Source organism: Coturnix japonica, chromosome Z (genome assembly GCF_054131305.1).
Source record: "Coturnix japonica strain WE chromosome Z, WE-NBRP24, whole genome shotgun sequence".
NCBI classification, from domain to species: Eukaryota; Metazoa; Chordata; class Aves; order Galliformes; family Phasianidae; genus Coturnix; species Coturnix japonica.
This window is the reverse complement of record NC_140702.1, coordinates 51,002,350-51,019,168: the sequence shown is the minus strand read 5'-3', so window position 1 is coordinate 51,019,168 and position 16,819 is coordinate 51,002,350. Positions and strand designations below refer to the sequence as shown.

The 16,819-nt window shown below is 37.1% G+C and overlaps 1 protein-coding gene across 17 annotated transcripts in view; it reads left to right on the top strand.

Annotated features, from left to right (window-relative positions):
• The window catches only part of ANKRD31 (ankyrin repeat domain 31), a 43,781-nt gene extending 28,091 nt beyond the window's left edge, over window positions 1-15,690 (top strand). For 14 of the 17 annotated variants that reach the window (XM_085528155.1, XM_085528158.1, XM_085528153.1 and 11 more), the window contains 5 exons: window positions 1,739-2,729; window positions 4,283-4,423; window positions 5,240-5,336; window positions 5,803-5,874; window positions 14,084-15,690. In XM_085528155.1, coding sequence (XP_085384281.1) covers window positions 1,739-2,729; window positions 4,283-4,423; window positions 5,240-5,336; window positions 5,803-5,874; window positions 14,084-14,238 — 1,456 coding nt within the window. In that variant the 3' untranslated portion in view covers window positions 14,239-15,690. Of the gene's footprint in view, window positions 1-1,738; window positions 2,730-4,282; window positions 4,424-5,239; window positions 5,337-5,802; window positions 5,875-11,335; window positions 11,383-14,083 lie in introns of all 17 variants that reach the window. The other 3 variants (XM_015848809.3, XM_015848808.3, XM_015848804.3) reach the window with 3 other exon arrangements.
• The last annotated feature ends 1,129 nt before the right edge of the window (window positions 15,691-16,819 follow it).

The window sequence follows — 16,819 nt, the reverse complement described above, 5'->3', positions numbered from 1 at the left end:
TGCAGTCCCATATTAGTTATTACTGTTACCTGCAGTAGGAGGAGAATTCTGCAAGTTACATGAATTACTAGAAAATAAGAAGGTTTATGACAAGAGAATTCAGGGTTCCAAACTATTCTTATGAACAAGCTATTGACTGAATTAAAAAACAAAGACAAAACAATTTATTTTTTCACAAGCTTAATCTGCCTTATAATATTGATATATAAGGTGTTCTCGAGAAAACTGATAAATATTTCTGGGTATTGCAGATACCCTACCCCTAATGCAGTAGTTGTCCATCATGTGTAATGAATTAAACTCCAAATCATATTTCCTTTTAATGATTTATGTGGTGTAAAGTTTGTTTTTAACAAAGTAACTTAAAATTTTGCCATTCAAGGCATGAATGTACAGAAGGAAGCATCATCATGTTTTTTATCTTTCTGTTGCTCACTTAGTTGGCACAGGAAGGTATGTTACTTCTCAATTTCTGTATATTCCTTTGAAGATACTAAAATGTTTTCTCACCTAAGAAAAATTAGGAGAAAAAAAGCATCTTATTTGTATGTTGCTTTGCCCTTGCCACTCTAGTCATGCTATTTTTGCCTCATACTTTCTCTTTATTTTCAACAACTTCTGTATTTATACAGCAATAAACCTGTACACCGAAGAAAAATTACTAGAAAAATATCTGTGTTATCATAGTAATCTCCACGGTTCCGTGGTTGTGGAGGCTCAGGAATATTACTGATTGATAATAAGCTGATGATGTTGATCATATCATGGATTCTAAACAAGATTGCAAGCACTGTCACAGTATTGGACATTAATACAGTCACACTGTAATCTAGTTTTCCTTGTTCTATGCCAAATAGTCTTACTGCACCTCCCTCTTGATCGTCTTTTCTCAGTGTAGGATAATGTTACTTGTATGGCATCTGTGCTATGGATGAAGTTTAAAGCAAACCTTGTTTCTGTCCTTTTTGTCACACTTTGTGGTACTCGTCTGTCTTTCCAGTAGGATGTCAGAGCAGTGATGCAATCAATTGCCCCGTGAGGTTGGACTAGGAGAAAAGAGTATGGGGTCATACTGGTCGTTTTCATGCCAAAACAGTGAAAATAAATAATTCAGATTTCAGCAGGAGGTGAAAGCCCTGGAAAGAAGTCCTAAAAGGAAACCAACTCAACCAAGAGCTGCTGGGCCTGGTGAAAAGAAAGATTCCTAGGCTAGTGTATAACATTCTGAACTGCTCTGCTCCCTTGTCAGAATAGTTATGGTAGTATTATTACAGTTTTGATTTTCCCTAAGCATTTTGAAATGGTGAAAGGCCATAAAAAAATATGTGGCAATAACTTCAAGAATTTATTCTTAGCTCATATTAAAAAAAAACTCCAAATTTCAGTGGCAGTGGCACTGAATTCAATGAACTATTGGGATTTGCAGTGATAAAAGACTGACTGGTGATAATGCAAACCTGATGGGTTAGAAGTGGTATAAAGTTTTTGCTGCAGTTCCTATGTGTTGCATCTTACTTATAGACAGGATTCTGCAGTTTGTTGTGCATAAAGCCTTGCATTCGAACGATAAACTTAATATATTACCAACTTTAGATATGATAAAAAAAAGCATTGTTCAGATTTTAGAGGCTGATGAAGTCCTTTGAAACATATCCCTGTTTTCAGTGAGATAAACTGCTTCTGTTTTGTGTTCACAGTAAATCTGCAGTCTTTCTTATTTCCTTTAAAATTTCTGTAGGGCTTCAACAGAATCTTTTAACGAAGGAGCTCAGCAAGAACAAGTGGCTAACCTCTCTTCTAGGCAAGAGAATTTGTTGACTCTTGTCCAAAACCAGAAGAAATTACTCCAGAAAATAGAAAATTACAGAAAAACAAACCAAGTGTTCAGAGCATCAGATTCAGAGAAGCAAATTGTGAATCTCGATGTAGTTACATTTGCTATGGGGCTTGATGCCAGCATACCTCATGAAAACAGAGTAAAAGCACATCTCTCTTCAGAAAATAGATTTTCAGCTCAGGAATGCAACCAGTATCCAAACAACCGCTTGGCTGAGACAGAAGCTAACAAAGAAGCAGTAAGAAGCAAAGTGATTTCTGATAGTACTTCAGCATCTGAAAACCCGAAAAGAAAATATTACTTCTATGACTTGTCAAAGTTGACAAATGCTATGGAGCTATTGCTATTGCCTTCAAAACCTGCTGCTTCCACTGCTAAAAACAGGTGTTTGCAGCAAAAAGACATCGATCATATAGCAGTTGGAGAGCAAGGAAACAAGTCATTAGATCTCATTTCAGTGACCAACACATTAAATAGTCCAGAAGCCCAAAGCACTGTTACCAGTAACAGTGTTTGTCAGCCAGGTGGTGACTGTCAGCAGGTTCTTGCAGATGAGGGTATACACAGATACATAAATAAGAAAGAAGCTTTCCAGCAGCACCAGCAAGTAATGGCATCAGCATCCACAGATAACTTTCCTAACCTGCATCCAGTGTTCTTTCAGAGTTGTGGGAACTCATGTGATGCAGAATCAATAGCTGCAAATTTTACATCAAACACAGATTATCCAGTAAACCTTAGTGAGAAGACTTTCCAGAGCTATGTTTACAAGGAATGTGAGCAAAAACGAAGGAAGTGTGCGAGAAAAAGAAAAAAAAAGCTACAGCTGATAGATCTTCTCGAGTTGGGAAGGATTAAGCCAGGAGAAAATGTTTTGGAATTCACACTGATGGTAATTGTTAAGTTATAATAATGCTAATACTAGTGAATAATTGGGGGGGGGAGGAAGGGGAGGCAACATTACAATGGGGAAACAGCAGTCTGTATCATCAGCATTTAGTAGTGAAGAATTTTATGTGTTATTTACAAGTAATCTCTTATGAATTTTAAAGGAAAATTCTATGGATAATATCTTCTGGTTAGCCCATGATTGCATTGTCAGTTTCTTAGTGTTTCCTGTTGCTAAAGCTAGAGTAGAATTGTTGGCTGTGTATTGGCAGTTTTTCAAATTTAAAGGAGGAGTATATTAAGGTTTTCATGACTTAATGTAGTTCTTTGAAGCAGCTATCAAGGGTTTCCTCTATGTCGTGGTAGATGTGAGCGTATGCCAGGTTTCTCACTAAATGGTTCTGGGGTCTGATATAAACCATGTCTGCAAAAAAATAAAGTAAAATCAGCCTCTGTTGAATACAGAAACATGCCCCCATGTTTCCAAGTACAAAGTAGATTTTTAAGACAGCTGCTAAGGAACTGACTTAGTATTGAGTAAATGGTGGAATTATTGGCTGAATTCCTATCTGTGAGCTAGATAATTTCCAGAGCAACCTATTCATTAGAATGTGAAAGGCTGTTTTCAGCTAGCCAGATATAGTTAGTTATTGCAGAAAAGACCTCTCTCTCTGCAACTACAATCTGCTCAGGTATACTTTTCTGCTGAGAGCATCTGGTTTGTTGCTTTGTTTTGTAACATAAGACAGTGTTAAGAAAGTTACAAACCTCTACACTGGATTATGTCATAGATCTATGCACACTCTTTGTTTCGTTGGAGGGCGTGTAATTTTCCTCCAAACCCTAAGCTGATGAAATTGAAGGATAAAGAATTTGACATGCTGTTATCTCTGAAGATTGTTATCTGTCATTGCAACTTATTACATGTGCATCCTATGGAATGATTACCCTGTATTGAAATGTTGGTGTTGTGGCTTTTGAGAAGTCAGTGATTTTAGTAGAATGAAAATAGCACTTATTTGTGTCTTAGAAAACCGAGTGCTGTAGAGATTGAAATTTAGAGGTCAGTGTCTGTTGCATTGCAAAGAAATGATTCATGTAGTTATATATTCTTAGAAAAAACATACAGCTAGTGCATAATACTTAGTTAAACTAGCTTTGGGCAGACAGTATGTGGTTTTTGAGCACTATGGACCCATGCTATGTAACTGTGAATTAGATTTAATGTTCATCAAAATGTTTGAGTTAAATAGCCTGGTTTCAGTTCTTAAGGAGTCAAACCATTTGTTATGGTGGAAGGTGGCTGAATATTTTTGATGGATCATTCCCTTATTCTGATTAACATACTAAGCAATATTACCCAGTATCGTGTATAACAAAACTATAACTTACTTTAAAAAAATGTAAACCATAAGAATATTTATTTATTGAGGAAAAAAAAGAATCAGCTGCAACTCTTCAGCTATATGGTCCAATGTTTTTTCCATGCTTTAAGGATTTTAATTCAGTTTTTTTAATTTATGAGCTGAAAATTATTTCTTAATTTTTCTTTTTTAGGGATTCACTTGCAAAGCCACGCTCTTAACAAATGGCCAGATCAAAACAAGTGAGAACAAAATATTTCAGAATCCAGTTCAGTGGGTTAAAGACCTACTAGGAAGTGATATTTATGTGACATGGAAGTATGCATGGAACAAGGTATGCTTGATTTTTACTCTCAGAAATAATATTAATAAATTGAAATAACAAATGTAACAAATCTGTAATTTATAAAGTGACGTGCAGTGAGGAAGTATCTTCACTGTTTTTTTATCTCCATTTCTTAGTTATAAAAACAGGGTGCAAGCCTAAATCTGCTAACAAAGGGCTGTGAACTGAAGTGTGTAACTCCAAAAGAGGAGTAGCTATGCAGTGCTGAGCTAGACACAGGTGTTCAGAGGTTGTGGAATGCTTAGTCTATAAGGTGTCAGTGTTTGGAAAGAATAGTTTTAAAAATGACTGGGATATGGGCTAAAAAAGCTGAAAGGTAGTTAGTCACAGAATTACAGAACTGCACGGGTCGGAAGGGGCCTCTAGAGGTCTTCAAGTCCAACCCCCTTGCCAGAACAGGCTCTGTACAGCAGGCTGCATGAATAGGTGTCTTGAATATCTCCAGAGAAGGAGACACCACAGCCTCTCTAAGGCAGTCTGTTCTGGTGCTCTGTCACCATCACCACGAAGAAAAGAGAATGAATAAGAGAATAAAAAGGAGCAATCTTATTGAAATGCCAAAATGTTGGGGACAAATGTTGCAAAAATAGTGTTATGGTTTAGACATCTTAGTAGATAAATAACGTTTTTCAATAAGAATTTCAATAAGCAGAATTTTTGTTTGATATTGGTAGATGCAGACTATTAAGTGCCTAAACTGAATTTTGAAAAGTGAAAGTTTTTCACTTATCAGTGGGAAAAAAAAGCAAACAAACAACAGACAAAGCAATTAAATGCAGTTATGCATTTTGATCTTGTTTGTAGGTTGCTTATCGTGGGACACAATTGTCAAAGCTACTTGTTGAAGATGCACCTGTTTCTAACGACCTCGAAATACCATCACAACAGAGAGAGCTTGCAGGTATGTATGATATGAAGTCTAATATTCACCATGACTGAAACATCAGAAAGTAATTTTTCAAGAGCGTAAATTCCAAAATTCATATATTGCTTTCTGATTTATTTTGGACTACATGCATGTATCAGCTCCCTGAACAGAAATGTAAATAGTGACATAAATTACAAGTGGTCTTCCAAGAAATACATTTCTTTCAGAAAGCAGTTGCATCAAGGAGATAATTACTGATGACTTGGCTGCTATTTAAAAAAGTCTATGTAAAATTTTGTTTAAAAATATTTAATATAGAGAGAGTGAAGTTTTAATAAGTTGATTTCATACTTTTTTCCTTATTCTTTTGGAAACTTAGTCATCTGCACAGCTTTTAATTGTGTGTGCATATTAAGTTTGCAGATAATGTGAGCTAGTGGAAATCCAAATATGCTAAAGCAATAGTACTAATTGTGGACTCTGTTGTTGTCACAAACAGAAAATGTGAAAACATTTCCGTGCGCTGAAAGAGAAGCAGCTGAAAGTCTCCCCATTGCCAGAGAATTAAAGAGTAAGATTTCTGTTTTTAACTGTTAAAAATAACCAAACAAACCTAATAATAAAGACAGGAGATGAAGAGCAAATTCTCAAGGAAAAAAGAAAGTAGGGGAAACAGATTAAATCTAGATGAGCAAAGGAAACCATAGTGGGGAAAAGTGATGGCTCAGCTGATGGACTGGATTGATCTAAAAGAGATCCTGAAGTTTTTCATAGCTCTGTATGTTCTCCTCTCTTGAATCCTGTTATTTTCATGTAGTTAACAAAATAACTCAATGTCATTTGAAGTGTTCAGTTACATGTTCCTACTGAGTAAGAGCAAAGACAAACGCTTTGTGGATTTAGGTAGAGAAATATGATATGACAACGTTGTGGAATAATGTAATACAATCTAATTTAGAGAGAGGAATGGAAATGTTACTGAAGATGCTGAGATCTTTGGGGAGTTCACTGAGCTTTTAAATATGTGTTTTCAGTGTTATGTTTTTACGTTGGTTGCACATTAAACCCTGTTGGCAGTATTAGCAATATTCAGCAGTGCTTACTGCATTTCAGGTAGCATTTCTGCCCGTACCACCTTTGATTACACCACAGAGTCGTGACCAAGAGCCCTGTACAACTGCCGTGCAAAGTCAGAGTGGTTATCTTAAACCCTGAGTGGCCAATGTCACTTTGGACTGAAATGAGTCAGGTCCGCTGTGGGAAACAGTAACAAGTGTATGGGAGGTGAAGTGTCTGAATTAGTGTCAGACACTATGAACTGAAGTTGTATTCACACTGTAAAACCACTGTTACAGCAATTGCAAGGCCTTCAGCTGCAGTGCAAAAGATGCTCTGGAGCTGAGAATCTTTTGCAAGAAATACTTTTTTAGACTACATTTTTGTATGCTTGTGTGTGGATGTTAGCAGTGAGCAGCTAAACTGAATGTCTTTACTGCCATTTTTAAAATCACACTCTCAAAAAAACAAACAAACAAAAACACAAAAAAACAACCAACCCAAACAAACAAAAAACACCCAATAAAACAACTCCCCCCACCCCCACCCCCCAGCAGACTGAACTGATGGAGCAGGAGAATATTAAATCCAAAAGAAGTGCTCCATAGAATGATCCCCAAACTGTTAAGTGTTTCTATACCATGTAGATATAACATCAGACTACAAGTAAATAGTGCATGTGCATATTAGCAAGAATTTTCCATTAGACCCTAAACTGTGAACTCCTCAGAGTTTTAATTCAGAGCTTCAGATTCTGCCCAGACTTAAACAATTATATCAGAAACTACTTTCAATGATAAGATTTGGTATTATTATCTTAGTATTTTTGGAAGAAAGATGGAAAAGATGATGAATATTATTTAGTAATTAAAAAATCTGGATGAGGACTGAGCACACAAAGTTTATTTATTTTTTTTTAAACAAATGCCACGACTTAGAGGAGCTTGACTCTGCATATCTGAATTTTGGATTGGGTATTACTGGCACATCACCATTAGTAACAGTTACGAGGAAGAAGAGAAGAACTTGGGAATGTAGAAATATATGTAAAAATACATATTCTGTAGTAAAATATTCATTAACTAGACAGTGTCCTTATTTACATTCCTGTAAAAGACATAGATGTGTGCTATGTGTTCTTTATATTTTATATTTTGGAAGCAGTGGGATTGTTAAAAAAAATATCCAGAATAACTTTCCATCTCAGAGTTATTTCATGGCAAGGCTATTATCTGAGTCCTGACATAAAAATATATATATTTTTATTATGTTTGAATGTATTCTGTGTTCTCTCCTTTGTACCTCATAGTGAAAACGTTTAAAAATATTTCCCACTACTTTCAAGGTCCATAGATTTGCTTTGGGTAATTGCATACTGTACAAAGAAGCAAATAGTTATGTCAGCAAAACTTCCTAAGCTGTATTTTCCAGTAACTTTGTATGCTCTGACTGAAGTATAGGCTTGCTTCATCTGCATACTCTTCCTTTCCAAAATCCTTTTCCTGCTCGTATGTGAATATCAGCAAGGTAAAAGGTTCTGTGATTGTGTATTGAGCTGAGTGGATAAAGAGAATGAGACAAACTTCACTTCTGAGGAGAGCCGGAATGAAAAATAAGAAAATAATTCTGAAGGATGTAATGCCATTGAAGCCAGTTCTAAGAATTTAATGTCTGTGATTTCTTACCTCGTAGATTTTTTTTCTGAAACTGGAATATTACTTCAAAGGTAACGAAGTGACTCAGGACCATAGGTTAATGTAGGTCAGACAGAATTTCTGGAGGTTCCCAGTCCAGCCTCTTGGTCTAAGCAGGTCTAATTTACAAGTTAGATAATGTTGCTTCAGCCCTTGTCCAGATAGTTTCTGTGTATTTTCATGGATGTACATTGCACAGCATCTCTTTACAAGCTGTTCCACTGCTTGACCATGCCAGTGGTGATTTGTTTTTCCTGTGTACAGGAATCTTATTTTCTTAAGAAACCTCGCTTAAAAGTAAACCGACTCCAAAGAGCTTTAAATAGAGGCTGTCTGGCCCTTTTACTTTAAAGCTGTAAAAGAAATGCTTTGATATCTGGCTTTTCAGCTTCATGCGGCTGCTTTTCATCTGCTTTGGTGGTCATGTGGAGACTGAGAAAAACAGAGCTGTTGCAGATAACCTCCTTAGTATGTACCTGTCTTTTCCTGTCTTACTTAGAAAAGTGATAAAAGAAAGGCAGTGTAATTAACAGCCAGAGGAAGGCTTGCTGTGTTGCTTTTGAACAGGAAAAGGAGAGGGTTTTTTTTGACTCTACACTCCAATATTGTCAAATTAAAGCACTTAGGAGACTATCTAAATACCTTAACTTGATGAACATTCTGATTGTATCACTTCTTTTTCTTCTTTTTCTTTTTCCCTAGCACTAACAAAGTTGGAACAAATCCCCTACAGAAAAAGAGTTCAGTATTTAAATCACCACGCAGTAATAGCTTAGGAGAAGTCTCTAAATATTGTTCTGAGACAACACTTAAAAATCCACTGAGCAAATCACAGCACCTGTAGATTCTGCTAGTGAATGAAAACCATGGGCTATAGGATTTCTACCAAATAACAGTTTTGACCTGAGCTGTAAATGGGTTCATACTTTGTCTTCTGTTTCTTCTAATCTGCATCAATGTGCTGTAAGTTGTGAGAATTTCGAAGTGCTACTTGTTAATTACACAAGGTTGGCCCTGGGGCTGTTTTCTAATAACTCTTCATGTTAAACTCAGGTTTTATAGAAAGTTTAAAATAATTTAAAGTGATTTTGTATTTATCTTGCAAATGATTGCACAAGGGAATTATTGGCTGATCAAGTGTAAAGTAATAAATCAAAATAATGAATTGGAAAAGAGAGAAACCGGTGGTGGGAACCTGCAGCGTGTTTGTTAGAACAAGAAGAAGTTTCCTCCAAATCCTTTTAGAGTAATCGCACTCTTAAGGACGGATACTGGTGTACGCATCTGTTGTGGGAGCTCTCAGTAATTTGATATTTAAATAGAATGAATCTGATGCTTCAGAACTGAAGACATGAGTTCATACTCTCTCATCATGCCTGCCATTACTTTTTCCATGTAGGAGTAGAGTGTTTCAAGGAAAGTCACTGTTAGGAAATACATTCAAAGAAGAGTAAATCTAGGTACCTGTTGTGACTTTTTTTGTTGATTTGGGGTTTGTTTTGTTTTGTTTTTCCTGCTTTATGTTGTTGCTTTTGTCAGTCTTGCTGGAAGACAAAAAGAAAGAATGAGGTTATGAGAAATGCTATTATTTATTAAGTAGAGGAAGGAACATTGCTTTCTCAAATCTAACAGTTCTTCTCGCAGCAACAGAGTGATTTGTGAAGCATTAATTAAATTCCACATTATTGCCATGCAAATTATGGTACAATTTTAGTGGTTCAACAAAGTAACTCGTCATTATAGTTCACTGTGTAACTTCCAAACTGAAGTGATTTCTTTTACACAATGTGATAAATAGCCTTCAGATTTTTCCAATGGATGTTAACTACCAATATTTAAAATACAGCATCTGATAAATTAGCTTTTGAAGAAAAAGATGGGTTTGGACACAAAGTCTCACAAAGTAGCCAAACTCCGTACTGGTCTTTATCATCTAGGCTTTCTTCAGATATCTGACTTAGATGACATGTCTCATTGATAGAAAAGATTCACTCCTTACTCATTTGTTTGCAAAAGCCTTAGACTTCAGCATACAGAGGGGGAAAAATCTGTCAGAGTGAAGATACTATCATTTGAAGTGGATCAAAAGTGCAGAGAGACCTGGAAAAAAAGGAAAAGCTTTCTGAGGGGTAAAATGAATGAAACCAAAAATCAGGGAAACATCATTGAGAGAAAGATCTAGTCTAATTAAGAATGACTGTCTCCACAGACATCTGTTTTTCTAAGATACCAGACCTCAATTAACTATAAATAAGTCATGTCCAGAATCACCACTAACTTGGGAAGAATTTGTATGCCTCCATTCTGTCTCAGCATTTTGAGAGTAGCAGGATCTAAAAATGTTGTTTGTGTGAGATGCTGGCTGTCATTTCTGAGTCCTCACTTAGTGTGAAGGGACAGCGCCTGTTGGGATTCATGGTTTACAACTGGTGTACTCTGTTTTGAGTTCTTGAGTGGAACGCAGGCAAGGCCCAAGTAACTTGAAATCTCTTAAGACAGTTTTTGTTTCAAATGTTGAGGGTGGAATTCTAGATTAAATGCTGTTGTCTTTAAGTGTGTTGTCCTTAGATCTTCTCTTTGGTAATGCACGTGTAGGCCACATCTGAACAAACTACACCTAACAAATCCATTTGAATTAGATGGATAACATCTTTGACTTCGCTATTGATATCACAAATCTGTTAGGCTTTCTCTCAGTTGTAGTAATAATCTTCACCTCTGTTATCGAAATATTGACACTAGATTGATTAATGCCTGTAAGTTGACTCAGATATGCTAGTGGTTGAAATGCAAGAACATTTATATTCCTTCTACAGATAATTTGAAAAAGTATAGTAGTTAAAAAGTGATTCACAGTACCTGTGTGATTCCAGCACTATCTGATTGGGAAATATGTCGGGATAGACATTTTAAAAACCAGCTCTTCTTTTGTAATGATCAGAATGTGATGACTGCACAGAAGTAGCAATCTTTTTTGACTAACCTTTATGCAGCTGGAAGTTGTGGCCTGACATTTATGATTTTGCAGCACTAGTGGGAATTTTCCTTAAATAGCAATTTCAGGTTCTTATGCACCACAGAAGCAATGTCTTGTAAAGCTGTAAGAAAATGAAGATAAAAGTTGAAACTGTTTTAGAATAGTTTCAAAGCTGTAAGGCTGAAATGGATGCCAACACAGATGTAAAAGCTATTGGCAGGATGGAAAGAGCACCTAGGCTTACAGAAAGAGAGAGAAAAAAACCTCATTCTGATGTCGATACTGATTGACACTTTATCTTCCAGCTTAGAAATGTGGAAGAAAACCAAGAGCACCTGACAAGACAACAAAGGTAGTAAAATAGAGATCCTGCCTACATGCAAATCATCCACCTAATTCTTTTTCTGCACCTAAGGCATACAGATGAGTTTTGGATAGCAATATGGAAGCACTTCTGTACTGTTAAAAGCCTCTGAGCTGCCACTCTTACAAAGATAACTTTCAAAAGGGGAAGAGAGTTAACAGAAAAAAGGAGAATGGAAACTTCAAAGTGCGTATTAAGATGTTTAATTATAAGCAAAGAGGGAAAAGAGAGGAAGAACTGAGAAAGAAAAATGAGGAAGAAAGAGGAAGAGTGTTTGTCACCTGTTTCAGAGTATGGGTTAAGGAACATGAGGAATAAACATTCAAAAACTGATCAATCCCTACTGGAGAAAAAGATACTCTGTGTGGATGTGGAAACTGTTTCTGAAGACCAAAGTCAGTACCAAGGAGAACAACACTGAGGCATATGCATTATTGTGATTTTGCTGCTGACTGTTACCTAAAATTAATGAAAATTAGAGATTTGGGAGTTATTTGGGTTTTAGTTACGCACACTCATTAGGTCATACATATGATATAATACTTGTATTTTATTTTCAAAATCTTAATCCAATGGGTAAGACAGTTCTACCCAAAGGAATCAGCAGAGAAAACCATCAGCTGCAAGGGGGAAAAAAAATCAGTGGATTTATATGGTCATAACTTTATTGCACTTTCAGATGGTATTTTAGTTATATACATATATATATATATATATATGTTGTGAGATAGAATGTTGCAGCAAGGATACAAGAAGGACCATTTCCAAAAGTAAAAAATGAATGTCTCTTCTCCAATTGTGATCTCTCAGAAAAGGATTTTAAAATAACTTCAGACATTGCAAAGAATTTTTTCTGTGCTTAGCTACAATCTGTGGGCATTTCGGGATGAAAAGGCTTCTTTTCCACAAAGCAAAACAGTCATGCCTGTCATGTCATTCTAGACACGGTACTGCTGTTTTTTCAGCTCAGTTTCTTCCAGTTTATTTTATCAAAATATTCCTAGGCTTACTTTTAAGATTTTTTTAATCTTTTTTTTTTTCCCTGGGGGTGTTACCCTTAGAGCTGTATTGTGACTTCCCATTCAAATATTCCTATTTATACTCTTTGAAACATTATTTCCAGTTGAGTATGTCAGAGGCTTCTTCTGTTGTGACTGACTAGTCTTTCATAAGAGATAAAGGATTTGTGCATGGAGCACTGTAATGCAACCTCTCCGAGATGTCATGTATTCAGCCTGCCCATCTTCACTTTCTGTATTCTAAGATACTTAAATACGTGCTGGACATCAGATTATATCTTTGTTGTGCTTTTTTGGTTCCATTGCAGAAGAAATACTAAGAACATAAAATATGGAACGATATCCTGTTCTCAGTGAAGTCAGAAGTTTAACTGTGAACGTTACAAGAATGGAACAACGCATCTCAAGTGCAAGATTGTTTATTCACAATTCTGAACTTAGAGTTTTTACTTTTAGTAGTAATGTGCTACTTCTCTGCTTTGCATGATGAGCTCCCTGAAATCAGGACATTGCAGACAAATCCTCACTGAGCGGGAGAAACAGAGTTGAAATGTCTAGTACCTACAAGATACACTGATTTTTCATCGCTGGGACCTACTAATGTTGTCAGTTCAGTGAATATATCATGCATTTGGTGATTGATGTAAGTGGCACAAGTGGAAAACCTTGGTAGCAGAGAGTGGTAAATTCTTGGTGTGGTATAGTGTAGCCCAGGAGTAAGTGCAAGGTAAATGACCAACTGCTGTTGCTTGAAGCAAATTCTTTCTGCATTTTAAGAGGTATTTATTTTGGCTGATCTTATCATCTTGGAATATCCAATATTGTCTGAACACTCATTTTAAATAGAGGCCATCAACACTCTCATGACAGTCCTTCTTACTACCATCTATTACATGTGCCATTTGTGGTACTGAAAGGAAAAAGTGTGGGTGGAAGATGAACAAAGTGAGGCAGCTTCAAAGGCAACAGCCCCAAAAGCCACTCTGATGTGTGCTCCTGCGGAAAAAAAAGTTTATTGCAACATTCGCTGGTGCAGAATATTCATTCTGCTTCTTAGTTACTGATTTTATCAGTGAAAATTACAAGTTCAGATGCTCAGTCAGTGGCATACGTGCCTTAAGTTCAAGCAGTGAAGTAGTTGCTTTGGTCCGGCAGATATTTAAGTACTGCAGGTAACTCTTGTTCAGTGCTGCTTTTTTGTTTGTTTGTTTTGTATACAGGTGTACACTTTTCTTTCCATGCAAACTTTTCCAGACTATAGGAAGGGCATGGTGAGAGAGATTCTGTAGTTTTGGGGAGGTGTGCTGAACTCATCTGTTTACATACAGAATACGTGAAATATTAGTAATGCTGAAAAGCAATTGCATTTTCCATACCAGTTCACAATGAGAGCCATTGCATCATTGGAAATGACTGCTGGGGGTTGGATTCTCACACTGAGCCCCAAAGCTCATAGCAGTGGCCTTGTGTTACTGAAATCTTGGTGTGAGTGCTGTGCCAGCATCACGGATAAGGTAGCTGAAATCTTAGGATATAAGCATCTTGGGCATAGAGATCTGTAATGCCTTTGTAGTTCCAACAAGATACTGACACTTGTCTAGATATTACTGCCAGTGAATGTTTTCACTTGTGTCTGTATGCACAGTATAATCACCCATGTTCTTTTTCAGCAGGCCTCTCTGTCCAGTTCAGCTCAGTAGAAAGTCTGATGTGTTTTCTTCATTTCACTGAGTTATTCGTCGTACGAACAGAGGAGTTTCTACCATGGCCTGTGATGGAAGAGCACTGGAATTTCTACAGAGCATGTGAAGATTTTGGATTCTGAAGTCTTCTTAAGTGCTAACACGTTTTTCTTCCATTGTCGTTTAGTTCTAAATGTACAAATGTTTGCTACAAAGTGCTTTGTTGCTATTGTTGCTATGATTACAAATCATTTGCCCTGCGCTTGGAATGGGCTGAAAGATCGTTTGGTTAAACTGCAGAGTACTTTGTAGCAGGTGGGCATAACTGTCACTATCAAATTTTATGCTTTAATGTTCCAAAATGGACAGGGCTTGTTGTCCACTGCTCCACCAATTGTATTCTGTGTTGCCAGTTTTGTATGAAACTCCACTGATTTCTGTGGCTTTTTATCCTCTCATGCTGGACTGTGCCAGATAGATATCAACACTGATGGCCACTTGTTACATCTCAGTGTTGAACTAGTCTCCCCAAGCATGTGCTGTCAGAAGTGGCTGCAAGAGTTTGTGTAATAACACAAGCAAAAATCAAGATGGGCAGCTTTGAACAATCACCAGCAACTCTGCTTTGTGATGCTTGGTTATATACAAACAATTGAGAATGGGATGTATGCTGGGAGTTAGAAGAGGGCTCTTAGTCTTTGAAAATACTCATGGAAATTCAGTTGTTGATTCAACCAAATCCATCTGACAGTCAAAAAATGTGCCAGCACATGACAGGATGCACAGTGAGACCAATTCTGGTAAATGAGTTTTTCAGTTTAGTAGCATCCTGGATTTTCAGCCTGATTTCTGGAGGATTTCTGTTTGTTTTGATTTTGCACAGTATGAATCTGCCTCGGCAGTGTGCTTATAATACATTTGACTGCAAGGAGAATTATCTGTATTCAAGTGGTGTTCTAACTCTTTCATTCCCTGAGTTGTAAGAAGACTTGAGATAATAACACCTACTACTCCTAACTTGAGTGAATGGGGTGAGAAATACCTCCTGTCAATACGTAACATACTCAGCTTGCTATTTGGAGTGTGAAGAGCTGTTCTGCAGGGATTTGATTAGTGTCTTAAACAGGAGAAGGTTTAGGGGAGTGAGAGGCTTTCTGATGGTCAGAGAGTTAATACTGTGCCTGAGGATGCATGAGCAATCATTGCCTGTTAGGCTGTAAGGATTAAAGGGAAAAAAAAAAAAAAAAAGAAAAGAAAAAAAAAAAAACCAAAAAAAAAAGCAACCCAAGTGCCTTGAAGCCAGAGAAAGTTAAAGGCTACTGAGTGATGGGTATTTAGTAAAGGTCAGTTTGCATGCAGGAAGTAAACAGAACATTCCCACAGCTGCTGCAGCAAAACAGACCTGAAGGAAAACTGGTCTAAGGGAGATGTTCATTCAGCTACTGCTGCTTGGAGCATCCTTGGAGAAGGAAAGTAGTTTTTCATCAAAGGTGAAAGATTTTTGACTGTACAAGTTACTGTTAAAGCCACTTATATGTTGTTTGACATCTCTCCTGTGTTACAAATTGTTTAATAAAATTATAATGAAAAACTGGGAGGAGCTGACGAACGCTTCTATGCTGTTACACCAACATGACTCTGTGTCCTAAGGCAACGAAGATACAGTAACAGAAGTCTGGTTGATTCGAGTTGGGCAAGGAGTGAAAATGGAGTTACATGGAAATAGCTCTCACTGACATCTTATGTAAAAGTAAGTTACCACGCTTTTCAATATTTATGTTGTATATAAGCATCTTAGCTTGACAACATAATCTGTTCTAATATGAGTAACAAATGTAGAGTTCTGCTTCCTAAGTCTTACAACCATGAATTTTTCATGTTCTGCTCACTGGAATCTTAATGTAAAGATCCACTCGGAGATGACAAAAGTCATACCACTGTGGGCAGGATGTTTTCTCTTCTTAAATGTATTTTTTCTAAGTGTACTACGGCATAAAAACACAAGCTGTTACCACAGGTCATTGATGGGCAGCTATTAGTGGTCCTGACTACAGCTGAATAAGAGTGAGTCTGCTCACAAGTGGCAAACAGTGGTTGGTCCACGCGGGCCCTCCTGCTTCTTCTGTGATTCAGTTCTCTTGGTAAACCACTTCTCCACTGGTGGGCTGTGAATTAGTGCATATTTTGTGCTGTGAAGAATACAGGACAAGAAACACAAAGAATACAAAACCCTTGGCATTCTGTCTGCTGTTAACATTCAGATGCGGAGTGAGAGGAGAAAAGAGATGATGCAGTGAACAAAAGCCACAACTTCAGATTTGTATTCCCCACCAATTTACTCATTTATGTTTTGCCAAGATGGAGTAAAACAGTCAGTGGTAAGATTGGTATCAGTAGGGGAGAGCACAAGGTGTAAAACAACAGCATGAGAGAGAGGAAGAGATAAGCAGCTGGGAAGCAAATGGTACAGCTGGGATTCATCTATGTCGAGGCCAGAAGAGACCAGTGTGAAAATCCGATCTCCTGCATGGCATAGGCCATAGGTTATAACATGGTAAAAGTAGAAGAGGCAAGGGGGAATGAAGCAGTAAACAAAGGTGTGGATCGAGCTGAATGTACTTGGTGGAGGATCAGCACAAACAATGCACCTTCTTGCCAGGCAAAGCTGAACTGCAACCACCAAGGACATGTAAGGTGAGGGAAGTGCGAGAATGAAGGCTGGCT